Here is a 27,842-nt window from a genome sequence, read left to right as displayed (position 1 = left end):
GGCACTGATTTACACGATGAACATCCCCACCAGAAACAGAAGAAGAGTAGGTTGTAAACCTTTTGTTTCGGTGTTTCAGTTTTGATGTGGATTAAGTTGTAAGCCTTTTCAATTTCAGTTTTGGTGTTTTTATCGCATGGGATCAGTTGACTCGAAATTTTTTATATTTGTGTTGTGTATGACTAAGTGAAACTTGTTTTCTTTACTGGTATAACTACGATAGGTAACCTGAGTAATATGATTGTAAATTCTAAACTTTTGAATTTTATAAGTCATGGAGGTAATAAGACTGTAATTTAATATCACTGATATGTTAATTATGATTTAATCAGAATTATTAAAATTCCATCTGTAGCAATCATATAAGAAATACAATGTGTTATCATAGCTTTATCATTAAAACTGACCTTGTTAAATTTGATAACTCTCTATGGCACGAAATCAAGTTTGTGTTTACATGATCGTATGAGAAATGAACATAGGAAACATAATTGCATTGGTATAACCATAAAATCATTAATCAAAGTAGAGTATAACCAAGATAAATGGAAATAATTAAAAAGTGCAACTTTGATGCTTTATGTAAAACTGAGTACTTGGTGAAACTTAGACCACGAAAAACCATGTGATAATTTTTCCGCCCAGCTCTGCGAATTTTGAATTTCCCTCTTCCCAATTTGCTAAAATCCCAAAATCGTATTAAAGACTTTTTTTTTATATCTTCCCCATTTCTATCTTCAATTTTCTCTCTCTTCTATCTCTCTTCGAATCGAAATCCTCTCTTCTGCTCAATCGAATAATCGTCTTCTCTCCCTCTCCGTCAGATAAGATAATGTCCAACCCAATAACGGCCGCTTCATCGTCCACGACTAGAGATATTACCGTTACCAGTGGTCTGGGACGAGCAAAAACTGCGGGAACTGCGGGAATACCTAGAAATTGTTCGTGCGGGGAGAGAATCGTCGAGCTAATATCCAAATCCCGGCCAAATCAATACTGCCGGTATTATCGGTGTCTCTATGCGGATTCACTTAGGGTATTATCGGTGTCTCTTAAGCTTCACGTTTTTTTATTTTTACATGATGTTGTGGGATCTAATGTTGTAGCTGGAGAACGACGACCACATTTTCAAATGGGTCGATGAAACTTTCACCGATGAGATTCGACAGTTGCACAACCAAGTTCGAATCCTAGAAGAAGAAGTTCAATTGCTCAAGGCAACAATAAGGAGCAAACGTCCGACATTAATGCCTAAGATATCAGGAGGTTGTGTCCATGTTATTGTCGGCATCAGTGTCGTAGTTGTAGTTGTAGCCGATATTATAATGTACAAGTAACTATGTATTTTCTCCTCAGTTCTGCGAAGTTGGATAAAAGTTTCTATTATTTTTACGATGTCAGACCATTGAAAAAGTGAAACTAACACAAAATCTGACCTACTTATACGAAAAGCCGAACAATTGATTAAGTGAAACTTAAGTGAAACCAGAAGTTGGAACAATTGATTAAGTGAAATTTAAGTGAAACGAGAAGCTGGAACAACTGAATAAGCGAAACTTAAGTGAAACTTGAATGAAACCAGAAGTTAATACATATTTTTTAGAGAAACCAGAAGTTGGATAACAGTTTAGAACAACAAGATTCACACAAGACATAATTTAAACAAGACCTTCAACCCCATATTTATTAACATAAGGGTCGCTGTTTAATAGAGACTGCCTGAAGTACTCAACCTCAGACAAACGCGGATTGAACCTGAAGTCCGACATTCCTTCTTCGTTCTCAAGCCATAGCTCCTCAGGACCCATAATATCTGTATAAATAATGATTTTAGTAAACGTTTAACTCAACTATCACATTTAAAAGTAGACACATAACCTACACTTACTCCAACAATGGCAGACCCTCCACATCTTAAGGGCCACAATCATCTGTCCTCTCCAGTTTTGAAGACCATCCCAGAAGGCAATGGCTCGCTTGCCAGTTATCACACATTTTATTTGGCTGTCACTATTGAGAGAATGTGTGTCAATTACAATATAAATTTATCTTGAATAATATAGTATTTTTGACAATTTCTCAAAGATATTGTATTTTTGACAATTTGTTTTCTAATATTGTGACATGTGTTTTAAATATGTAATGATTAAAAATATATGTACCATGAAAATAAAATAAACTAAGTTTGAAACAACTAATTTTATAAATTATTTAATGTTAAAAACAATTTTAAAATTATTTAATAGTAAATTGAAGAAATTTTCCTTTTTCAATTAACAGAAAAACAGATTTTAAAAATAATTTATTTAATACTAATTTTATTTTCTAAAATTTTAATGAAATCTTATCATAAAATACTATATTGAGCCTAGTTTTTCAAAATTAATAGGTAACATGATTGTGGCACATGGCAATTATATATTTAAAAATGTGATATGAGTTAAACTATCTCATAAATAAATAAATATATACTAAGATAAAAAATGATTTCTGTTAATAGTTTATCATAAATATTATTTAATATTAATTTCTATTTTTAAAGTTTAAACAAAATGTAATTGCAAAATAATATTTGATGATATTTTTATTTTAAATATTGTGAAATTTGTTAGAATATTTTAATTAAAAATTTTATAATAAATTAATTTTTTTATTTAAAATATTATTTTTCTATTTACTCTAGTTTTTAATGCACATCTTTATCCTAAATTTTGTTAAAAAATGTCATTTACTAAATTATCTTTTTCTCTATCTTCTTTTATTTCGTAATTTCATCTCTTTTAAACTTGTTTTTTCTAATACATGTTATCAACATAAAATTAAAAACTATCAAATATTCATGTTATTGATATAAGATATTTTATGTAGCAGTGAATACATCATAATGTAAGGTTTTCAGTTTCTAAAGTAAATAAAAAATTGTTAAAATACTACATTTATGTAATTATTTTTCATGTTTACACTAACCACTATTATATTTTCACTTTTAAAAAAGAAAAAAGAAACATTTATAATCCTAGAATTAACATCGACAAAAAAAACCAAGGTTAACTAATCTAAACTTAGGATTTAGAGTTGAGAGATGGGATTATGTTAAGGGTTTAGGTTTAATATTTTTACAATTTTATATATGAAGTCTTTAAGATCATAATAATTATTGTAAGAAATATCATTTGCATTAATAAACAAATATTTTTATAGAGTGATAACTATTACTGTAGAAACGTCTAATCATTATTGTGGCAATAATTTACATAGGCAACATGACAATTCTGACAAAAGAAATCAACATGAGTAAGAAGAAAAGAATATGCGAAGATAAGGATATAGAACCATACCTTGTATTTTTCTTGGATCAATAATTATACTTGGTGATCAAGTATGAGGGAGTTTAGTTCTATACAAATAGATGTTAATAATTGTAATTCTTTTTGGTTTATGATCTTTTTAATTAGAATCTGAATAAAATAAAATTAACATTATATAGTCTTTTACATTTTTTGGTCTAAAATATTTTGAAAATGATAACTACTATCAAATATTTATTGACAGTTTTTTTATTTCTTTAAAGTTATCTTTTCTTCATGATTTGAATAAAGAAAAATTAACATTAAGCAATTTTTTGGTTTAAGATTTTTAAAAAGGATAACTACGATTAAATATTTTTTACATTTATTTTTTGCTTTATGATTTTAGAAAAGGAAAATTAGTGTTAATTATTGTGCAAACTGATTTTAGTTTAAAACACATATCACAATCTTAAAATTTTAATTGTTATGTGTCGCGATCATGTTAATTAGTAACTTTGAAAAAAAGTTTCATTGGACTAAGACTTTTTCAAAAAATATAATTACTATCAAATATTGTTTGACAGTTTTTTTTATTTCTTTACAGTTGTTTTTTCTCATCATTTCAATAAAGGAAATTAACATTAATCAAATTTTTTACAATTTTTTTGGTTAAAGATTTTTAAAATGGATAATTACGATTAAATATTTTTTACATTTATTTTTTCTTTTTGATTTAAAAAGGAAAATTAGTGGTAATTATTTTACAAATTGATTTTAGTTTAAACCAGATGTCACAATCTTAAAGTTTTAATTGACATGTATCGCGATCGTGTTAATTACTAATTTTCAAGAACCAATCTTTATTATAAAAAGAAAAAAAAGTTGTTTAGAATTCTGAAAAAAGAAAAATTCTGAAACAATTAATATTAAATGAATTTTAACTATTAAATAATTTTTACAATTAAATTATTCAAAATTCGTATTTATTATATAAGTACATATATATTTTAATCATTATATTATTTAAACACATGTAAAAATATTAGAAAAAAATTATTATCAAATAATCTTTTACAATTTTTTTAGCATAATAATCTTTTACAATTATCTTATGTTTAGAATTTTAAAAATTACTGTGTATATATATATATATATATATTAATTATAAGATATTTTAACAAATATCAAAATTTTATATATATTATTGTCATGTGTCACAATCATGTTCATTAATAATTTTGACATGTGTTTTAAATTAAAATCAGTTTGTACAATATTATCTTTTGTTTAGAATTTTAAAAATGGAAAATTACTATTAATAATATTTATAATAAGGGTTTTAATTATGAGATAGAGTAACACATGTCACAATTTAAAAAAAAATAAAAATTCTAGAAAATAATATTAAATAATTTTTAACTATTAAAAATATTTACAATTCGATTGTTCAAAATTCGTTTTTATTATATAAGTACATATAATTTTAATCATTATGTATTTAAACACATGTAAAAATGTTAAAAGGAAAATTACTATCAAATAGTCTTTTACAATTATCTTTTGTTAAGAATTTAAAAAATGGAAAATTACTATTAATAATATTTATAATAAGATTTTTAATTATGAGATAGATTAACACATGTCACAATCTTAAATCTTTTGTTTAGAATTTTAAAAAGGGAAGATTACTGAAATAACATCAGATTAGGTTATAATTACTAGAATAACATATATATATTTTTAATTACTAGATTATTTTTTATGCCCAGAATACCCTTATTTCTTTTTTAACAAAAAAAGAAAATTTCAAAAAAAAATTTACAGAAAAAATATATTTTCGAAATATATAAATAAGTCTTCTGTTAAAAATCTGCGACACTTAACGACAATTTTATTAGTACTTGACAGATTTATTTTTTTCCACAGACTTATTGTAGCAGACTTTATTTTCGAAATATATAAATAAGTCTTATGTTAAAAATCTGCGACACTTAATGACAGAGTACTTGAAAGATTTATTTTTTTTCCACGGACTTATTGTAGCAGACTTTATATCGTTACAGATTTTCTGAAAAAGTCTACCAAACATGATGGTAGGTTTAGTTTCAATAGCAGATTTGTTTTTAATTGGCAGGTTTCTATAGCATACTTTTGTCTTTTGACGGCATCTTTATAATATTTCGAGGACTTTCATAATGGCATACATATTTTTCTCACATACTTTTTTATAATTTGATAGATTTTCTTGTTCATAAACTTATATTTTCTTCGTTTATAAACAACAAACTTTTCCAATTAAATATGCTTTACTGCAGACTTATAAACTTACAAAACTAACTTTTATATGATAGTAGACTTTACATACTTTATGGCAGATTTTCTAAGAATATATGTTGTAGTAGACTTACTCGCGAAAATCGGTTTACTAATTAGAATTAACAATTCTTAAACCGGAACAGTTATTAAAATCTAGGTTTAGCCGTAATTCTTCTTCTCCAAGTTACGATGTTTTCTTTTTGACAATTGATTCTTTCACGTTAATTCTAAGAAAATCGATGATAGATGTTATAGTTGTTTATAGCGTACGGATTAACAACTCCAGATATAGAGATGAAGAAGGAGTATAAGCCAAAGATTGGGTCAGTGACAAAATCGAAAAAGGCTAAGGTAGTTACTCATGTTAGGCAACAACTGAATTCTATAGATATAGTTGTTGGCCAAAGTTTTGACTCCAAGTCTGCACTAAAAACACAGCTTAAGATCTTGACGATAGTGCAACAATTCAATTATGATATCGAGCACTCAAGACTCTTTTAATCTTAAAGTGTTGGATTGGAGGCTGTAGTTGCAACAATTCGACTCTTTTATCATTCATTTTCTATACACTACACCCTCTTATGACAATAACTGTATGAACTCATAATTTTATTAGCCAATAAGAATTAGTACTGCAAAAATGTACTTACCTTTATAGACAGCAAAAGTTACAGTAAAGAAGAAAATAATTGCAATATGCTTAGATAGATTAAGAGTTGTGACTTGGTATTTTCTAAGAAGTGATCATATGATCCTCTTCTCCTACTCTTTCACGCTCTTCAACTGCTTCATCTAATCTCCTCCACCTACTTTGGCATTGCTCTTCCACTTCTTTCGATTTAGCTTGTTTCTCTTCATACTCTTGCTGGCATTCTTCAAACAGCTCAGGGTCCATCTCCATGAACATTCTCTTTATATTCGAGCTTAGACCGTGAACCGCTTGGTTCCAGTGAGACACCGTATCCGCAAGCCGATAATCCTTCTCCACAAACTGAACGATACCATAAGAAAACTGCTGATGATACACAGCAATAGGTTTAGCCTTATGCAGAGGAATCAACGCCCTAATCAAAAACAGCTTATGCTCCTCCTTCATCGGCAAAGCGAAACCATTAATAATACTCCCCAAAATCTCCAGACTCTATGAATATAAGTGATTCAAGCAGAGATGAGCTTCTAGGAGTGACGAAATCAACATAACCCAGAATTTCAGAAAGGGGATTCAGGGTTCATCGGATTTCTGATTCAAGTTTACTACCCTTGTGAATCGAAATCTTGGTGGGAGAGAAGGGTGAGAAGAAGATCGAGTCCGAGGGGAATTGAGCCAAAAACGCAAGAGATTGGAGAATTTAGAAAACGATTTGTGGTTCACGTCGGGGGAGGAAGAGGTTTCGACGAGCGAGGTTTTTTTTTTGTAATTCTTTACCTTTTACCTTTTCCAGCATTTTTAAATTGGTTTAATTCATTTAAAATCATGGTATTTTGGACTTTAACTCACATTTTTTCTGGTATGTTATTCTAGTCATTAGTTATAACATGTGTGTTATTGTAAGTAATTTTCCTTTTAAAAATGAAAAATTACTATTAATAATATTTATAATAATATTTTTAATTATGAGATAGATTAACACTTGTCACAATCTTAAAGTTTTAATTGCCATGTGTCGCGATCATGTTAATTAGTAACTTTGAAAAACCAAGCTTTATATAATAAGAAAGAATAAGCATAGAATCTCGTTATGTCATCCAACACCAATAAACGTATTAAATAAGACACAACAGTAACCATAAACGTATTAAAACAGACACAACAGTACCAAGGACATGCCAAGTAATGTCACCCAACACCAATAAACGTATTAAAACACAGCAATACGAAGGACTAATATTTATAATAAAATTTTTAATTATGAGATAGATTAACACATGTCACAATCTTAAATCTTTTGTTTAGAATTTTTAAAAATGAAAAATTACTATTAATAATATTTATAATAATATTTTTAATTATGAGATTGATTAACACTTGTCACAATCTTAAAGTTTTAATTGTCATGTGTCGCGATCATGTTAATTAGTAATTTTGAAGAACCAAGCTTTATATAATAAGATATTGACTGGAAAAATATCAGCCGACTTGTGAAAACATATGTATGTTTGCTCAAAAAAGAAAAGAAAAAAACATATGTTCTATTTCCTTTTAGGCAAAATCGAAACAAATCTGTTAGACCTCAGGAAAACAGAGGAGCGTCGATCATTGCTCAAAGTGTGACTAGAGAAGGGAGAATTCGGTCATACGTCGCTACGGGTCCTCCGGCGTGGCTGTTTGAGCTCTTTGTCAATGAAAGTCGACTCCTCTAACCATCCTGCTGGTAGTTCTGTTTGTTGAGTTGGCCATGTGATGGCGTTGAGGGTTGTTTGAGTTATTTTGGCAATGTGGTTGCTTGTTGATCAATTGCCATCTCTGTTTGTTTGTTGTAGAATTTGAACCTTTATCTTAATGCAATTTGAAGATAAAAAAAAAATCGAAACAAATCTTAAAAACTACTGTACTTGGTTTATTGATTGGTGGTGATTGGCATGAGACACATGTTGACTATTGTTTTCTTGTCTGGCTTCGCCGGATTTATGGAAAGCCCTGTGATTACCAACGTTACCGTCGCCGCCGTTTGCTCTTCACCAGACGACTCATGTTCTCTAGCGGTCTACCTCACCGGTTTCCAACAAGTGGTACTTAACTCTGAATTTCTTGTTTCTTACTTAAAAGATCGTGTCTCTTCTTTCTTTCTTTTGGGCTAATGTTTTTTATTCGCGGAACTCTGTCTACACCTCTCTCTGATGTCTTCTACATCTTGACTGTTAAAGATAGTGTTCCATCTCCTTTAATTCTAAAAAAACAATGATTTGTAATGTGTGATATAATGAAGGCAATAGGGTTGGGAACGATGGTGTTGATGCCAGTAATTGGGAATCTATCAGACAGATATGGAGTTAAAGCAGTTCTCACTTTACCCATGTGTCTCTCAATCCTTCCGCCTGGTCTGTTTTCTCTCTCACTCGTTCTTATCTGAACTTTTTTTCTTATGTTTGCTTTAATCCTCTTCTAAACACTTGGACACAGCAAAACGACACTAAAAGAACTCTCTAATCTATTTTCAACAAATAATACAAGAATATAGAATATGATATGCAGTGCCGTGTGAGCGTTTTTAGGGGCCTAAGGCAAATTTTAATTTAATTCTTTTATATATAGTTATATATTTTTATAATAGATTAATAGCAGATATCCAGCCGCTTCTCTGCATCAGGCGATTGATATGGCGATCTTCTCAACCTTTGATTCCTCGACGCCTTGCTTCTGATCGACGATCTCGGCATCACTGCAAAGGAGACTACCACACTCCTTGCAATCCAATGGACGTTTCTTTGGAAGATCACGATTCCCTTGACGATCACGGTAACTCTTACGGTTCCGTAGAGACAACTCTGTTACAGCCTCAAGAGACGACTCTGTTTCGCGGCTGCTCTGCTTATCTCGGGTTCGCATCAAGAGACAACTCTTACGGTTGTTGGATCGGTTTTCCTTTTGAAAACGACACTCTCTCGGATCATCACCATCGGATAGATTGTCTGGTTTGTAAACGGCACGCTCTGGTTTTGTTGATTGCAGACAACGCTTGATTGTTTGTTTTGTACGGAGGAGTCACGACCATTGAGACTTTCTTATGGGGTCTATGGGTCGTCTTAAGTCTGCTCATATGGCAGATTTAAAGGGTAAAGGTATCATGGTAGAGGACGATGACAGTCCGATCAAGCTAACGAATCAGGAGGATTCAAACGTTATGAAGGAACATCGCATGTCTTTAATAGGCAAGGTTCTTGTCCCAAAGAAACAAACTGTTGTGAAGCTTTTACAAATAATGCCGGGACAGTGGGGCCTTCAGGATCGGATCACTGCCAATGATTTAGGAAATGGGAAGTTTCTTTTTAACTTCGCCAATGAAGATGATCTCCAATACGTCTTGAGTCAAGGACCCTTCCATTACAGCTTCTTTATGTTCGTATTGGTCAGATGAGAACCTATTGTTCATGACGATTACCCTTGGGTTATCCCATTTTGGGTACAGTTCATTGGTATCCCACTTCACCTCTGGACAGTTCAGAACTTGAAGAAGATTGGTGGTCGTTTGGGTCATGTTCATGAGGACAAGATTGAGCTTTTGGAAGGAAGGATGTTTATTGAAGTTGACTCTAGGAGACCATTAAAATTCAAGAGACAGGTAGAGTCACCTGAAGGAGATGAGGTGACCATTGAGATTAAGTACGAGATGTTGTTTAAACATTGCTCCACTTGTGGGTTAATGACACACGAGAAGGGTCATTGCCTTACTCTAGATGATCGAAACAACTCACAGACGAAGAGTGGTGATGTGTTTTCACGTGTTCAGTTACCTCCAACTATGGTCAATCAACAAGGCCCCGTACGGATCTTACCTCACAAGACAGTGAGGGAGAATGAACGCAATGATGGTGTAAGAAGGGATGAAGATCGCAAGTATGTACGCAATGATAATGCGTCTGCTGCTTACTATCCACGAAACAGGGGAGAATGGGACTTTGACCACAGAGACAGGATTATACGGGGAAGGGACGAACATAAACGGAGTCGTTATGGTGGGTCTCGTTATGGTAGCGAGCCTTATGCTCGTCAACCAGATCGCGTATGGCGAGAGAAGCCGAGAAACGAGGGTCGGGATGGAACAGAGAGAGCGGGCAGAGAGAGAGGTCCTTCTAATCTGACAAGGGATGCCATTGTTCCATATGAACAAACATCAAGCTCAATGGAGATCTCTAGACCGACTGCTAGACCAACTGAAGCTGCTGTTCCTAGCTTGGTTGCTAACCGGCCTACGGCACAAATGGAGAAAGGTGGAAAACGTAAACGTCTAGCAAGTGCAATTGTAACTCCTTCTGGGTTGCATCTGCCTTTTGAAGAGAATGTTACTATCCGCGAGAAGTGCACACCAAGATTGTTAACCTTCTCACCTTCTAGCCTACAAGTCGAGGCAAATGGATTTGAGAATGAACAGATGATAGATGCGCTGTGGGATATGGAGATGGTAGATCAGAATACTGATGATGGCATACTGGAGCAGGAGATACAAGACGGCGATATATTGGGAGAGGATCTGAATGCTATGGAGGACGTACAACATTATACTGCGGCATCTTCTTCTACTAATGTGGAGCGTAGAGAAACGACCATGAAAGCCAGTACTAAAATGAGTGTTCCTTTGGGCATTCAAACAAAGAAAGCGGAGTTCCTTCGTCGAGGATCTCCAAAACCACGATCTGCAAAGCCAACTGGGCCAGCTGATTCTGCAAGGATATATCATCGTCGGAATAGCTCCAAGAAAGGAAAAACAATTGATAACAAAAGTGATGGTTTGATGGGTTCCAAAAATCCATCCAAACCTCATCAATGAAGACAATCAGTTGGAACTGTCGAGGGATTGGGAACGACCTCACAGTTCGACGCCTTACGGAGATGTGTTAGAAGCATCGCCCAGGACTTGTGTTCCTTTCTGAAACGAAGAATAAAAGGCTGCAGTTGCAAACATCCAGACCGATTTAGGATTTGATCGTTTGTTTACCGTTGAGCCACTTGGTCTCAGCGGAGGTTTAGCTCTTTTATTTATGGATGAATTTCAAGTTAATGTTTTATTTTCAAATAACAGAATGATTGACATTGAGGCAGTCATTGATGGAACAAATGTCTTTATGACGTTTGTTTATGGGGATCCTGTACTTGAAAGAAGAGATCTAGTTTGGGAACGTCTTACGCGTTTTGCAACAACACGAACTGGACCTTGGTTTATGATAGGAGATTTCAATGAGATCACTGGTCATAATGAGAAAGAAAGAGGTAGACAACGTACTGATAGCTCATTTCTACCTTTTAAACAAATGTTGAGTGATTGTGGGATGCTAGAATTTTCATACACTGGAAACATGCTATCATGGGTTGGTAAGAGAGCAGGGAGAGTTACTGTTAGATGTCGTCTGGACAGAGCAGTAGGAAATGCCGACTGGCACGAAAAGTTTCCTCATTCGAAGATAAAGTACATGAGGTTATGGGGTTCGGACCATCGTCCGATTCTTGCTGATATACTCATAAAACCATCCAGGAGATCGAAGAAATTTAAGTTTGACAAAAGATGGCTGGACAATGAGGAGCTGAGACAAGTTATTTTGGAGGGATGGAAATCTCCTGATCTTCTTCCCAATGCTTCTATAATGGAACATATTTCTAGTTGTAGAAAAGCATTGAGCGAGTGGAGAAGACAAAATAATATAAACTCTGCAAAATTGGTGGAAGAGCTTAAAGAAAAAGTGGAAGGGCTATATGCAGATGATAATGCCACAACTGAAGAGATTGCAGCAGCTTTGAAGGAGCTTTCTGATGCTCTTAAGGCAGAAGAAATGTTCTGGAAACAAAAGAGTCGTGTATTTTGGTTAAGGGAAGGAGATCGCAACACAAAATTTTTTCACGCCTTAACAAAACAAAGGAGAGCAAGAAACAAGATCACACAACTTCTAGGCGAAGATGGAAATATTGTGGAAGATGAAGAAGGATTAGTAGCCATTGCTACTAGCTATTTCAGACAAATCTTTGAATCTTCTAATCCACAGGATATTGAAGAAGCTCTATCCGAAGTCCCTACGACGATCACAGAGCCAATGAACGAAAGTCTTACAGCACCGGTAACAGAGTGGGAGATTAAATTAGCACTTTTTGCTATGCATCCAGAAAAAGCTCCGGGGCCAGATGGGATGACTGCACTATTTTATCAGAAGTTTTGGGATATAGTCAAGGATGATTTAACTCTTATGGTTAATAAGTTCCTTACTGAAGGGATAATGCCCGATGAACTGAATGAGACAAATATTTGTCTTATCCCAAAGACAACAAAACCCAATGAAATGACACAATTTCGGCCTATCAGTTTGTGCAACGTAAGTTACAAGATTATCTCTAAGGTCCTATGCCAGAGACTTAAAAAAGTGCTTCCAGGATTGATATCGGAAACCCAGTCAGCCTTTGTTGTTGGAAGACAGATTTCTGATAATATTATGATCGCTCAAGAGATGTTCCATGCGCTCAGGACTAAGCCAGGTGGACGCAACAAAAGAATGGCTATTAAAACAGATATAAGCAAAGCCTATGATAGGATGGAATGGTCATTTATTGAAGCTGTGATGAGAAAGATGGGTTTCTCAGAGACATGAATCACATGGATAATGTGATGAATTACCTCGGTACAATACAAAGTCCTCATGAATGGGCAACCAAGAGGAAATATTATTCCAGGAAGAGGCCTACGCCAAGGAGATCCTTTATCTCCTTTCATTTTTATTCTATGCACGGAAGCGCTCGTTAGCCTTCTCAATCATGCAGAGAACCAGGGAAAGATAACGGGGATGCGCGTTACCCGCGTGTGTCCATCGGTATCCCACCTATTATTTGCTGATGATAGCCTTTTCTTCTGTAAGGCGGAGCCCCGTGAATGTGAAGAAGTAATGAAAGTGACCAGGACCTATGGTAAGGCCTCAGGACAATGCATTAACTTTGATAAATCCTCCTTACTCTTTGGTAAGAGGATCAATGCAACCACGAGACAATAGATTAAAGATGTACTTGGGATACAAAATGATGGCGGGATGGGGACTTACTTGGGTATCCCAGAAGACATTAGTGGTTCAAAATGCAAGCTCTTTGCTTTCCTAAAAGAAAAACTGATGCATAGAGTGAATGGCTGGACATGTCGTTGGCTCTCGAAAGGGGGAAAAGAGGTGCTGATTAAGTCCATTTTGCTAGCTCTCCCGACGTATGTTATGTCTACTTTCCTGCTCCCTTTGGAGATATGTGAAAACCTTGCTAGTGCTATTGCCCAATTCTGGTGGAGCTCAAATCCCCCAAAAAGAGGAATACACTGGTCGAAATGGGAGAAAGTCTGCCTACCAAGAGAAGAAGGAGAGATTGGATTTCGTATGATCCATGAGTTCAATTTGGCATTACTGGCAAAACAATTATGGAGGCTAACACAAAACCCGGATTCGCTGGTCGCCCGTGTCTTAAGAGGAATGTATTATAGATTAAGCTCGCCTTTGTGAGTAAACTCTGTAAACAGTCCTTCTTATGTGTGGACTAGTATCTCCGCTGCGAGGGAGCTTTTGTTGCTGGGGATAAGGCAGAAAATACACTCTGGTTATGAGGTGAAGGTATGGGAGGATCCTTGGATTCCTATGAATCCTGCTAGGCCAGCTATACCTATAGCTCCAGTTATGAATTCAAATATGAGAGTGAGTGATCTTATTGATCAGGAGCTGAAGGAATGGGATGTTGATTTACTGGAACAATATGTCAGCCCTGCTGATGTACCCTTTATAAGGAGTTTAGCCATAAGCACAACTCACAGGCCTGACACCTTTTGGCTGACATACCCTTTATAAGGAGTTTAGCCATAAGCACAACTCACAGGCCTGACACCTTTTGCTGGAACTTCACAAGAAATGGTCAATATACGGTCAAGTCTGGATATTGGGTTGCTCAAAATCTTCTGAAGGATGCAGACGAAAAGCAAGTGTTAAAGCCAAGTATTACAAAGCTCCAAGCCTTTGCTTGGAAGATAAAGGCGCCGAAGAAAATTTGTCATCTTATACGGCAATTGATAACTGGTCAAGTGGCTGTAACGAGAAATCTAGTAAGGCGAAATATGAGATGTGATAATTACTGCCCAAGATGTGGTGAGCCAGAGGAATCAATTACACATGCTATTTTCGAATGCCCCCCTGCTCTACAAGTTTGGTTACACTCATCAACTCCAACGAGTCCTGCTGTTTTTCCAGCATCAAGTATATACACGAATATGAACTACCTCTTCTGGGAGAAGAATAGTATACTTGAGCCAGATCAAGACAGGGATCCTTATCCCTGGTTGATTTGGTACATCTGGAAGGCACGCAATGATAAACTCTTTAGGGGCATAGACAGAGATCCTATGGAACTTGTTCGATATGCAGAGAGTGAGTGTCAAGCTTGGTTTAATGCCAATGAAACGATACCACCGGTGGTACAAGTGAGTACTATAGAGGAGCCTCAAGTCATAAGCTTGGGCAATATTTGTTTACTGGATGGATCTTGGACATCTCAGGCTCAATTTAGTGGGTCTGGATGGGTTTGGTTGGACAGTGGGGGAAAAACACAACTCATGGGAGCACAGAACTTTCCTAGAATAGAATCAGCTCTGCATTCAGAACTGGAAGCACTGCAATGGGCGATGGAGAATATGCTTCAGCATTCAACATGCCAGAACTTTGGAACAGACTGTAAGGATTTGATTGCTATGATCAGGGAACCTCATGCTTGGCCAAGTTTTGCTACGGAACTAGAAAGGATAGAGACAGTGCTCATATGCTTCTCAGACTTCAAGATTTTTTATGTTCTTAGAGCGCGTAATCAGATTTCAGATTTCTTAGCTAAGACAGCTAGATCCTTCCACAGGAAGTTAAATTTCATTGGTTGTTCTATTCCGGTCTGGTTACCCAGACCACCTCAAGCTTGAGTAATAGAATATCCGTTTGCCGTCAAAAAAAAATAGCAGATATAAATTTAAATGATATAAAATAATAAAATGTCTAAAACAAAAATGATAGTGTTTAACAAATTTTGATTTGTGAGTTTCTATGCAGAATCATATTTTTATATATATGAAATTGTTTTCTTACTCTATTAACAAATTTTAAAACAATACTCATATAATAATAATACTAAACAAAAATCTATTTTAATATATATTATAAAAATGAAAATATCATGTTGACCATTAATATTTACACCATTAAATATGACAAAAAATAATTATAAAATGTGAGTGTAAAAAGATTGTGTGAAACAAATTTGATAAGTGATCTTTAAACTTGAATAGATAAAACTAAACATATAAAATGAAGGAAAGAAGAGCATATTTTCTTGTTGATATTTTGTTTTTGAAATCAGATAAGAAACATAGATAAAATTTTAAACTATAAAACTAAGAGAAATTTTGGAGATACGGGGTCCCAAATTTTGATAAATTATGTGAGGCCTGAGGCCAATGCCTTTTTACTAACACTGTAAGCACGGCTCTGAATTGATATGTGAATTTTATAGGAGAGTAACGCGTGGATGAAAGTTAGCTTTTTTGCCCCACCGCAACGACAAGTCAATGTCTAGCGTATCCTTCCATAATTTTATGGGAAAATTGTCAAAACGGAACAAAAATTCAGCATGGCTGTCCCTATAGTATAAAACCATCATTTAGTTGTCCCTTTAGTATAATTTCTTTCATAATCCCAAAACTAACCCTTGATTAATCTAATTAACACATTAAACTAATATATTTAAAAAAAAAATAATTATTAAAAACGTTTAAAAAGGGAAATAAAAATAAAAACTTTTTTTTTTTTAATAAAATAAACTTTGTAAAACTTAATAAAAATGAAAATAATTTACAATTTTTTAATAAATAACATTAAATAGAACTAATAAAAACAGTTTACAAAGTTTTATTTTTTATAAAAAGTTTAAAATGTTTGTAAACTTTTTAATTTTATCAAAAATTTTAATAAAAATAAAAAAAATTATATAATGTATTTTTATAAAGTTTTTTAAACTTTTTGTAAAGTTTTACTTTTATTTTTATAAAGTTTACAAATTTTATAAAGTTTGTTTAAGTTTTTATTAAACACATTAAACTAAAAGAATTTTGAATTTTTTTAATTAAAAACGTTTTAAAAAGGAAAAATAAAATAAAACTGTTAAACTTTTTTTAATAAAAATAAAATTTGTAAAAGTAAAAATAATTTACAATTTTTTTTTTAATAAAACATTAAATAAACTTATTAAAAACATTATACAAAGTTTTATTTTTATAAAAAGTTTAAAATGTTTTAATAAAACTTTAATTAAATAAATTTTAAACTTTATAAAAATAAAAATAAAACTTTACAAATTTTTTAATAAGAACTTTAAACTAATTTTATAAAAAAATATTTTACAAAGTTTTATTTTTATAAAAATTTTAAAACGTTTGTAACCTTTTTTAATTTTATCGAACTTTTTAATAAAAATAAAACTTTTTAAAATTGTTTTAATAAAAATTTAGATAAAAATAAAATTTGTAAAATTTATAAAAATAAAAATAAAACTTTACAAAATATTGCACATAATTTCAAAACACCACATGTTGTATGGATATGTATTATAGAGAACAAGAGTTTGTGAAAAAAAACAAGAAGAAAACCATAGATTAGTGAAGAAGACAAGGGAGAATCATTTTATTTTATTTTTGACAAGTAAAATCGAAAATATCACGTTTTAGGAAGTTAGAATATTTTTAGGAAATTTTTAGAATATTTTCTTAACTGAAACTTTCATTAATTTTCGCAAAAGTCATGTACTTTTATCCGTAGAAGGCGCCTTCTAAAAGTTTAGAAGATTGACAAAAGTCCTGAACACGCTTTCTACATTTAGTAGACGGAAGAGTACATTTTAGAAACGAAATTTAGAATACTTAATAAAAGTAGAAGATGTTTCCGGACGAAAAGTAGATAGCTTTAGGATTAGTAGAATGCGCATTCCACTTTTTTAGAATATTAGTAAATAGTAGAATGTACGTTCTAAAAATAGTAGATGAACGTCTTTATTTTAGAAATCGCTTTCTACTATACCATCTTCCGTAGAAGGCACATTCTACCTTTAGTAGAACGTATTTTCAAAATTTTATTTATCAACTTTTTGAAAAAAAATACCAGCATGTGTATATAGGTGTTTTATTAATTGTTTATATTTTTTAATATTTTTTTTTGATTGACAAAAGTATTTATTTCATTAGTTTTCAGAAATACAAAGGATAAAAAAGAGAAAAATTGGACAAAAAAGATTTATACCAAAGGGACAACACCCTTGTTTTTTTGTTCTCTATTGTCAATTTTTCCTAATTTTATTAACCTGCAACACAATTTCAGAGAAATACAAAAGAAAACGAAAAACATTCTATAGTTTTCATCTGAATTGCCTAAAAATATTTTAAATTTATACCTTTACTTTTTTTCAAAATACCACAATTCTAAAATATAATTAATTTACTTTTAATAATATTTTAGTAAATAAAAGAAATAGTGAAATAATTAATTTTTGAGTAAATCTATTTCTACTCCTAAATAAAGTAAACATAGTGAGATTCGATTTTCTTCCCATGAATATATATATATATATCTTTACTATTATTTTCGGAAGTGATTTTTCGTAATGGAGCTCTCACGTTAAAAGTCAGAGCGGTTAATATCGATTTTTTCCTTAATGATTTTATATATAATTGAAAACGAATTTGAAGTTAATAGTATTATATTTATATGTTTTATTAAATTATTAAATTAGCTTTGTCGAAAATACAAAGTTATTATATATATATATATATATATATATATATATATATATATATATATATATATTGTGTTGTTATCTGAATTTTTTTTTTTTTTATTTTAAAAATTAAAAACCAAATTTTAAGTTAATCATGTTATATTAGATTATAAATTAATATTGTCAAAAATAAAATAAAAATATAATTCTTATATATATTGTGTTGTTATCTAAAAAAATATTAATAAATTTTAAAAGTTAAAAACGAATTTAGGTTAATAATATCATATTTATATGTTAAATTGGATTATAAATTAATTTTGTCAAAAATAAAAAGATAATTCTTATATAATTTTTTGTTATCTGAAAATAATTTTTTTTAATTTAAATGTTCAAAATGAATTTTAAGTTAATAATATTATATTTATATGTTATATTACATTATAAATTAATATTGTCAAAATAAAAAAATTCTTATATATATTGTGTTGTATCTGAAAATAATTTTTTTCAATTTTAAAATTTAAAACAAATTTTAAATTTTAATAATCTTATATTTATATGTTATATTAGATTATAATCAATATTTTCATAAATAAAAATATAATTCTTATATATTTTATTGTTATCTGAAAACATTTTCCTTTAATTATAGAAATTAAAAATTAGGATATAAAAAAATTTACATTTAAATATTAATCAACAAAAACATTTGTATAAATATATTTTCTAAAATATCTCAAGTATTTGAGTGCTTTAAAAATTCTAACACAATAATAAATATATATTTGTATCAATTTTTTTGATCACATATAAAAATTTGATGTTTAATTTAGATTTTTTAAAAACTTAAATATTAACTATGACTTTTTGAATTAATAAATATACACCAATAAATATTTAAAAGAAAATTATGCCCGCATATAGGGGTAAACCACCTAGTTTAACATATTTTAAACAATGAAGTAAATTACCAAAATTAAAGAAAATCGTACACAAAACATAAGTAACACAACCGTTTCAACATGTTTGGTTGAAATTTATTAAAGAAAAAATGTTTAGTTGAAATTTTTAAAATGATGTAGTTATGGATCCTATTTCGAAAAATCATGGTGATATTTCATAAATATCGTGTGATATTCATCGTGCGTAACAAGCAACTAGTGTTAGATTAGAATGTGTGATAAAAATGTGACATAATGTAAAAGAACATTTTATTAAATAAAAATATGATATTTTCTAAACAAAGTAATATGATATTTATAAAATAAAAATGTATATAACTTAAACTAAACTCAAAAAAATTATGCTCTTTAAAAGATTACTCAGCCAAAGAAAAAAGAGAAATTGCCAAAAATACCATTTTCATAGTACCACTTTTCATGTTTACACTAACCACTTTTACCACTATTTTTAATGAAGGGTTTAGATTTGAAAGTTTAGGATTTAGGGTTTAGATTTGATGTTTTAGAGTTTAAGGTATATAGTTTAGGGTTTAGAGTTGAGGATTTAGGGTTTAGAGTTGAGGATTTAGGGTTTATAGTTTAGACTTTAGGGTTTAGGGTTTAGGATATTGAATTCAGGGTATATAGTTTAGGGTTTAGAGTTGAAGATTTTGGGTTTAGGGTTTAGAATTAGAGGTTTATGATTTAGAATTTGAGATTAGAATTTTGAAAATCATATAAAAACAAAGATATAAGTGTTTTTACCATTTCAATAAATAAGGTATTTTTGAAAATGTGTCTTTAGTGGTTGTAAAGATGAATAATGGTACCTTGAAAGTGGTATTTTTGAAAATTCCCCAAGAAAAAGAAACTTACACGAAGAAAAAACAATCAATTCAGTCAAAAAAAGAAAGAAAACTTACACATTACAAAGCTAAAAATGTGTACTACAACACTTCATGGCTGGTCGCAAAATTAAACTTATTATTCATTTTATTATCGTATAAGTATTCGCAAATTGTCATTTTATATCATTGAAAATGTAATCTCAAAAAAAAAATTATTGACAAATTATATGCGATTTATGACTAATTTGTGTTTCTGGATTTGTGTAAACTAGTCACAGAATGTTGCGGTTAATCGCATGAGGTTGTGACAGACGAGCGAATAAAATTTAGTGGGATCTGGCTAGCAAATCAGAAATTGTTTCGGTCATGGTTAATTATAGTTTAAGGTTGCAATAACACAAAAGTATAAGAAGTATCACTTTTTATTAGATTTAGAAACTCTCTCAAAATTAAATCAATGTATTTTTTTTTAGGGATGCAATATCTCTGCAACATCTCCGAAACTTCTTATATAGGTCGAAACTACTTCTTAACCTAATAATAATGTGGAAACATTTTTAAACTCGATATGTTTTCCTTTTTCCTTAATTTACTAAATTTCCTTTTTAATAAGTTAACTTTCTTCTTAAATTAATTATAATCATCCAACATTCTCCTCCTTAATTCTAACTTGAATCTCGAGCTTATTGATCTCTTGAACTCTGATCAACCTTATGCTGCTTTGATACGATGTTGCATCAATCTCAGGCTCCTCCTCTGCCTTCGACATTTTCAAACTTGTATGCATCGAAACATGAGTTCGATTGCATAAGTCCATCACCGTGTTGACGAGTATACATTTCATGTATCCTCCTTGTTTGATTTGAGTGCCATCAGTTCCTTGCATTATTTCGATGTGATCATTTTCCACACACTCACGAATGGAATGGTACTTCGAGAATATTTTTTTGCTTCTCCCGTAAAACATCATCTTCACATCAAATCGTGATGTGCTATCAGCGCTAGCAACACTCTGATGGAAGTATGTCTGACCATCAATGAGAATATCTCATTGTAGTTTACTTCCTGTCTCTGACTGAAACATCTTGCAACAACCCGAACTTTATGCTTAACTCCTTCTGCCGGTGATGCTTCATCGTTAATCTTGAAGGCCCACTTGAAACTTATCGGTTTCACACCTGCCGAGTTCTTTACGAGCTTCCAAGTCTTGTTTTTGATGATAGATTTGATCTCTGCCATCATCGCACCGATCCAAGCTTGTATCGCTTCAGCTTCAATGTAACTTTCTAGTTCACCATCGATGGTGAGCAATAGTCTACCACCGTCAACTTCATCGAGTAGGATGTAACCATCGAACTTTTTTGGCCTTTTGATGTTACGGCCATATCTCAATGTTACATGCTGGTCTTGGTTTGCATCGTTGTTCTCTGCTACTTGCTCTTGTTCACCTGTGTCTACAGCTTCTTCTTGGTGTTGGTGATCTTGATGCTCATCACCATATCCTTCATCAGTAACATCGTGATGCTCATCACCATCTCCTTCTTCTGTAACATCAATATGAGGAAGCTTGAATGATCCTGGTTCTTCGTCCACGTTTGTTGATAGTGTAGACCAATCCCAACTCTTCTTCTTATCGAAGATTACATCTCTACTAACAATAATCTTCTTCGTGACATGATCATAGAGCCTGTAAGCTTTTGAACCAGGCTCTGTCCCGAGATTGATCACCATCCTTGATCGATCATCTAGCTTTCTGAGATGTGGAGCATTGATCTTTGCAAAAGTGATGCACCCAAAGATTCTTAGATGCTCAATATTCGGTTTCTAAAGAAGTAAACCTTCGTATGGAGTTTTATTTTCCAATGCCTTTGTAGCAATGCGGTTGATGAGATATGTTGAATGACGTACTGCTTCACCCCATAGTTGATTAGGAATCTTCATTGCTTTCATCAAGCTCCTTGTCATCTCCATTAGTGTTCTATTTCTTCCCTCGACACGGTCCGATGAGATGTCTGGTTACACCGTTTTCTACACAAAAACGAATGAACTCAGAAGATGTGAACTTTCCTTTTCTATCGGTGCAAAACGTCTTGAGTTTTAGCTTCGGTTGAAGCTCCACATACTCCTTGAATTTTTTGAACCGATCAAACGCTTCACTCTTCTCTCTTAGCAGCATCGTCCACATGTATCTGGAGTAGTCATCCATTAAGACGAATACATATCGATTGTTTGCTGGTGTTGGTGGTGATATCGGTCCGCACAAGTCACCATGTACCAACTTCAATGTGTGTGATGCTCGATACTTCGCTTTAGGCGGGAAAGACTTCCAAGTTTGCTTCCCAACTAGCAAGCGCTGCAAACATCGTTCTCGTGTATCATCTGAGGCATTCCTACTACCATCTCCTTGTCTACCTTATTCTTCATGACTCTAATGCTCACATGTCGGAGCCGCGCATGCCACGTTGATGTAACATCAGTTTTTTGTATTTGAAGACACTTCGGATGTTCAGTCTCCATTGGTGTCTTGTACAACTGGTTTGGTGATCGTAAGACTTGTACTAGAAATTTTCCCCGTGGATCCTTAAGGATTAACAAATCTCCTTTCATATTAACCGCACAACCCTTCTCAGTTGCTTGTCCAAGACTTATGATATTATGCTTAAGGTTTAGGATGTAGTAGATGTCTTTGAGTGCTCTTCTCTCTCTGATTTCTCCGGTTTTGCCTACGAACGTTATTGACCCTTTTCCTACGATCTCAACATTTGATCCATCACCAAATTTTGCCTTACCTTTGATGCTTCTATCAAGACTTTGAAAAGAACTCTCTATTCCCCGTCATATGGTTACTAGCACCATTGTCTAGATACCATATGCTTGTGTTTCCATCGCTTACATCAAACTTTTTAGGGAACATTCTCTCTTCGTTGAGTAATACAACTTCGTGCATATATAATGCATCTGCTTCTTATGTTTCTGTTATGTTAGCTTCTTGGTCGTGTGTAGGTCGTGTAGGACAGACTGATGAAAAGTGCCCCATCTTATCACATCTCCAGCACTGTACTTTGGAATGATTCTTGTCATGTTCCAAGTTCTAGATAGGGCCATCAGAACGGGCCATGGTGCGAGGACAAGCACCAGCCAGGTCATGAGACCTAAAGGCAAGCGTATCATGGTCCAAAATGGTGGTTAAGTGCATCAGGAAGCTGAGACTTAACCAGAAAGGAGAAAAGGCAAGCTCAAAGGAGTTGGACAAGTGTTTTGGTAGCTGGCCGGTGAGGTATGGTAGCTCGTCCAGCTGGGGGAAGAGTGTAGTGAGTTCACAGCAGCTCAAGTGAGTTCAGGTCAGCTCCAGTAGCTGGAGTGTTAGCTCACTCAGCTGGGGAAGCTAGTGACCAGCTCACCTCAGCTAGATGGAGTGTTTGGCACTTGGGCGGTTGGACCGAACCATGGGCGGTTATGGGTCCGGCTCGGTGGTGACATGGTCTGGTGTGACCATGGAGCTTGGCAAGTGAGCCAGGCACTTGACAAAGTGCTGGCAGGTGAAGATCGATCAAGGAGAGCGGTTGGGAGCAGTTGGAGGCAGTTTGGCCGAAGGGTTGTGAATGAAATCACATGTGCCCATTTGCCCAAAGGCTTGCAACCGTTCGGCCAAGGGTGGTTGTCGATGGCATTTCCTATAAATAGGAGTCTCTGCACATCGATTTAGATCACGAAAAATACTAGGCAAACCTCTGCCAAAATCACACCAGAAAGAAAGAGAGAAGAGGACCGGCGGTAAGGCAAGTGAACCGAGCGGTCAGTCCGGTGGGATTCAGGCAGTGGAAAGATCAGGCAAGGCGATGGCAGGCGGGCAAAATGAAAAGGACAAGAGGAAGGAATCAGAGAAGGAAGGGGCTGCAGAGGAGCGCAGGCCTAAGGCCAGTGATGCACTCCGGATGGTTATTGCCCAAGACCATGGGTTTAAATGGTCTGGCCGAGTGAACCATGATGTGTTGGTTGCATCTTTTACTGCTTTTCTCTTTGTCAATCTCTTCCCTACTATATTCTGAAGTAGTCGGTGGGTTTATACTCACGGACGGACCCTAAAGCCTTGGTTAGATCAGAGTAATCTCTCCATGGCCTTGGTTGGGCATGTGTGGTCCGATCTCATAGTTCCCAAGGGAGTTATTGGAATTTGGCGTTTGATATCTCTTAATGGAGATTTATAATGAATTATCAAAGTGAAGAAATGAATTTATATCATTGTTTTTAGAGATGGTCCCTTATGGCCGGTTTGGCTGTTCTTGGCCGAGATCATCATGATTGAGGCCGGTTCTGGGAGATCCAATTGGACCATTCTATTAGTTTAGATTTATCATGATTTATCAGGGGTTTTATTTAGTTTTTGGTTGAGTATTTGTAGTAGTCACTTTTGGGACAAAGATGTAATCTAGGGTCCGGAACCATGTATTGCTAGTATTGATGTTAGGATATCGGATGATAAATGTATTCATGTGTTGTGGGTTTGGTTTCAGGAACCAGCAGTGACCGTGGCAAAGCCAAGGAGTCTTGAAGACCTGGCCGATATGGATGTGTGTGATGTGTGTAGTTTAGAATGAACTTATGATAGCCTATTGTGCAACTTGTGTGTTAAGAATGATTTGTATGGATCACATTGACTTATATATATGAAATGATCTTTCTCTTATGCTTCCGCAATGTACATGTTTGATTATGAACCTCAAATGAATGAAAAATGACTTAGAATCTATTGGACTTAAACCGGCTGAATTACACTTAGACATCTAGGTAAGGCCGCGGACTGGTTGGGTGGAGGGATCCAGGTTTGGGTCTTACAAGTTGGTATCAGAGCATGCTTGATTCTAGGCTGTTGGGTAAGGGCAGGTCATCACACATCCGGCTGGGTCTCTTGGCATGTTTAGTATTGCTTATCTTAATGTTGTTTGAGGTTTGCAAGTTTTATCAAGACTAACATTTGGTTTGTGTTTTGGTTTTGATGTGGCCTAAGGGAACAAGGAAGCGGTCTCGGAAGGCTAAGGATGGGGCTGGGGCGGATGGGGCTGGGGCGTCTGGTGCTGGAGATGCATCAGCACCTAACCCAAGTGTAGTGCTGTCGGTTCCACCTACAAGTCGGACCGGAGATGTCATCCTGACTGAAACCCAAGTTAACCAAACGGAGGTTCAGCTGGATGGAGTAGATGGGCAGCTGAATGAGACCGGAAGGCAGCTGGAGGGAGCTGGAAGCCAGCTAAGTGCAGCTAGTGGGCAGCTCAGGGATGATCAGGATGGAGAGGCTGAGTCTTCAGAGATTGGTCACCGAGCTGATCCAAACATCATGGCTGGTGGGCGGACTGGTCCGGGTGATCAGGTGACTGAGCCCTCCATGCAAGAGATACTGGCCGCCATTAGGCTAATAGGTAGTCAGATGGTAGCCATGACTCAGGTGCTCACACCAGTGGTGAACTCATCCGTAGGTCAGGCCACACAAGCTCAAGTGAAAGCTCCTGGAGCTGGTGGAGCTGGTGGCCGAGTGTTACCAGTAGCTGAAGTGATTGAGCTGGATCCACCATCTGGATCAGCTAAGAAAGTAGACTACCTGAAGGTGCTGGAGCACATATCTCGCCTAGGGACAAAGCACTTTGCTGGAAGTGTTGATCCCATGGAGGCAGATGAATGGAGAGACCGGCTGGTCAGAAACTTCAAATCGACCCGGTGCCCTGAGGAGTACCAAAGGGACATTGCAGTGCACTTCCTGGAGGGTGATGCACACAACTGGTGGTTGGCTTTAGACAAGCGTACACAATGGCTCCATTGAACGCTTTGCTGACTTTGAAGTGGAGTTCAACCACAATTACTTTCCAGCTGAGGCATGAGACCGTTTGGAAGCTAAGTTCTTGGACTTGGTTCAAGGGCGTAGGACGGTCAGAGAGTATGAGGAAGAGTTCAACCGACTCAGGCGCTTTGTGGGAAGGGAGTTAGAGGATGAGGGAGTGCAGGTTCGAAGGTTCATCCGCGGCCTTAGGCCTGAACTCAAGACCTACTGCTTAGTCCGGACCTTCTCCAATGTGACTGAACTGGTTGAGAGGATGGCTATGCTGGAGACAAACCTTGCAGAAGAGGCTAAGCACAAGGTTAAGAGTGTGGTGGTGGCTCCTGGGCAAGGTGGTGACCGGAAGAGAAAGAGAGACCAGGCCGAGGAGGGTAAAACCTCAAGTGGTAAGCCTGTGTGCTCTAAGTGTGGTAGGAACCACTATGGTGAGTGCTGGAGAGCCATGGGTGCTTGCACTCGTTGTGGTAAGATGGGACACTTTGCCCGAGAGTGCCCAAATGTGGGAGGTGACCGGACTTGCCATATATGTGGCATTAAGGGCCATTGTTGGGGTCAAAAACGGTTATCTCGAAATCAACGGCTAAGTCTATTTGTCATACGAAAGTATAAGGAAGAAACGGGAAGTGATCTAAGTTTGGATAGGCTGAACGACAAGGAATCCGCCTTGAAACTTCAAAGAGCCCGTTCTCTCAAACCGTGAGGACCCAGAGAACGATCAAGATATCAAATCGAAGCCCTCGTCGAGACGCACGTGCTGGTCCTGGCCGCCGCGGCTAGCCCCCGTGCTGGTCCTGGCCGCCGGGCGGCTAAGCCCCCGTGCTGGTTCGGTCGCCGGGAAACTTCAAAGAACCCGTTCTCTCAAACCGTGAGGACCCAGAGAACGATCAAGATATCAAATCGAAGCCCTCGTCGAGACGCACGTGCTGGTCCTAGCCGCCGGCGGCTAGCCCCCGTGCTGGTCCTGGCCGCCGGGCGGCTAAGCCCCCGTGCTGGTTCGGCCGCCGGGAAACTTCAAAGAACCCGTTCTCTCAAACCGTGAGGACCCAGAAAACGATCAACATATCAAATCGAAGCCCTCGTCGAGACGCACGTGCTGGTCCGTAGCCGCCGGGCGGCTAGCCCCCGTGCTAGCCGTGGCCGCCGGCGGCTAACGCCCGTGCTGGCCGTGGCCGCCGGGCGGCTAGCCCCGCGCTGGCCGTGGCCGCCGGGCGGCTAGCCCCGCGCTGGCCGTGGCCGCCGGCGGCTAGCGCCCGTGCTGGCCGTGGCCGCCGGGCGCTAGCCCCGTGCTGGCCGTGGCCGCCGGGCGGCTAGCCCCGTGCTGGCCGTGGCCGCCGGCGGCTAGCGCCCGTGCTGGCCATGGTCGCCGGGCGGCTAGCCCCGTGCTGGCTCGGGTCTTCGGATAACAATCTTTCGTACACGAATCCCAGTCCCCGGCCATCGGAAGTCTGTATTTCGAGTCTTTCCCAAGTCCTCGCAGGACGAATCATTGAGATTCCGCATACGAAACTCCGGTTCTTACTCCAATCTAGGACCGTCGGGAAAACTTCGGAAACTCGTAAGATATCGACAGGAAGGAAGATCTTAAATTCTTCGTACGAAACAACGATGGTTATCTTAAGACACCACTCGTCTCAACTCTACGAACGAATGAAGAACTTCCGGAGAAATCGTAGAAAACCACGGAAGTCCTGGAAACGGCCCGAAAGGGACCAAACACGATCGGACAGTCCGTTTACGATTATCTGAGATAGATACGACGATTTACGTTTATCTTTGCATAGCAAGATAAATGCTAAATTTCCGGAAGGATAAATGTCAAGTTTCCCGATGAAAGCCGACGAAAATGGAAAGAAGCCCGCCTTGCGGCCCAGGAGGAGAATAGACCGTCATAAGAAGGAGTATATAAAGGAGCTTTGGGAGAGGAAGAAGGCAGAGCAAAAATCCTAGAGGGAAAGCAGATCCGAGATTTTAGACTGAGGGAACTTAGAACTTAGGTGGTTAGACTAGCAAGGCATGACCTAGGACGTCTGGCCGCCTCTCGTTCTGCCTTCATCTTGTCCGCAGACTTCTGTTCCTTCGGAAGAATCTAACAATTCTTTTACTCAGAGTTCCGCACATAGAAACCCTAGGCGTTATTCTCGACACGCC

General features: G+C 35.7%; 2 protein-coding genes across 7 annotated transcripts; both read left to right on the top strand.

Moving 5' to 3' along the window:
- The first annotated feature begins 832 nt into the window (after nucleotides 1-832).
- On the top strand, nucleotides 833-1,337 carry LOC108808233 (uncharacterized protein At4g04775-like). The gene is made up of 2 exons (XM_018580411.1): nucleotides 833-1,036; nucleotides 1,107-1,337. The coding sequence occupies exons 1-2, from the start codon at nucleotides 833-835 to the stop codon at nucleotides 1,335-1,337; spliced, it is 435 nt and encodes a 144-aa protein (XP_018435913.1).
- Nucleotides 1,338-7,890: 6,553 nt separating this feature from the next.
- On the top strand, nucleotides 7,891-26,232 carry LOC108811913 (uncharacterized). Of its 6 annotated transcripts, none has more exons than XM_056989703.1 (3): nucleotides 7,891-8,336; nucleotides 8,534-8,645; nucleotides 8,879-14,108. In XM_056989703.1, exon 3 carries the CDS (start codon nucleotides 11,304-11,306, stop codon nucleotides 12,894-12,896), a length of 1,593 nt encoding a protein of 530 aa, XP_056845683.1. In that variant the 5' UTR covers nucleotides 7,891-8,336; nucleotides 8,534-8,645; nucleotides 8,879-11,303; the 3' UTR covers nucleotides 12,897-14,108. The 6 variants fall into 5 exon arrangements, with proteins under 6 accessions (XP_056845687.1, XP_056845686.1, XP_056845684.1 ...); XM_056989707.1 differs by lacking the exon at nucleotides 8,879-14,108 and adding an exon at nucleotides 24,379-26,232 and having other exon boundaries at nucleotides 8,541-8,645; XM_056989706.1 differs by lacking the exon at nucleotides 8,879-14,108 and adding an exon at nucleotides 24,379-26,232.
- The last annotated feature ends 1,610 nt before the right edge of the window (nucleotides 26,233-27,842 follow it).

This window comes from Raphanus sativus, chromosome 6 (assembly GCF_000801105.2).
Source record: "Raphanus sativus cultivar WK10039 chromosome 6, ASM80110v3, whole genome shotgun sequence".
NCBI classification, from domain to species: Eukaryota; Viridiplantae; Streptophyta; class Magnoliopsida; order Brassicales; family Brassicaceae; genus Raphanus; species Raphanus sativus.
This window is presented reverse-complemented; position numbering and strand designations above follow the sequence as displayed.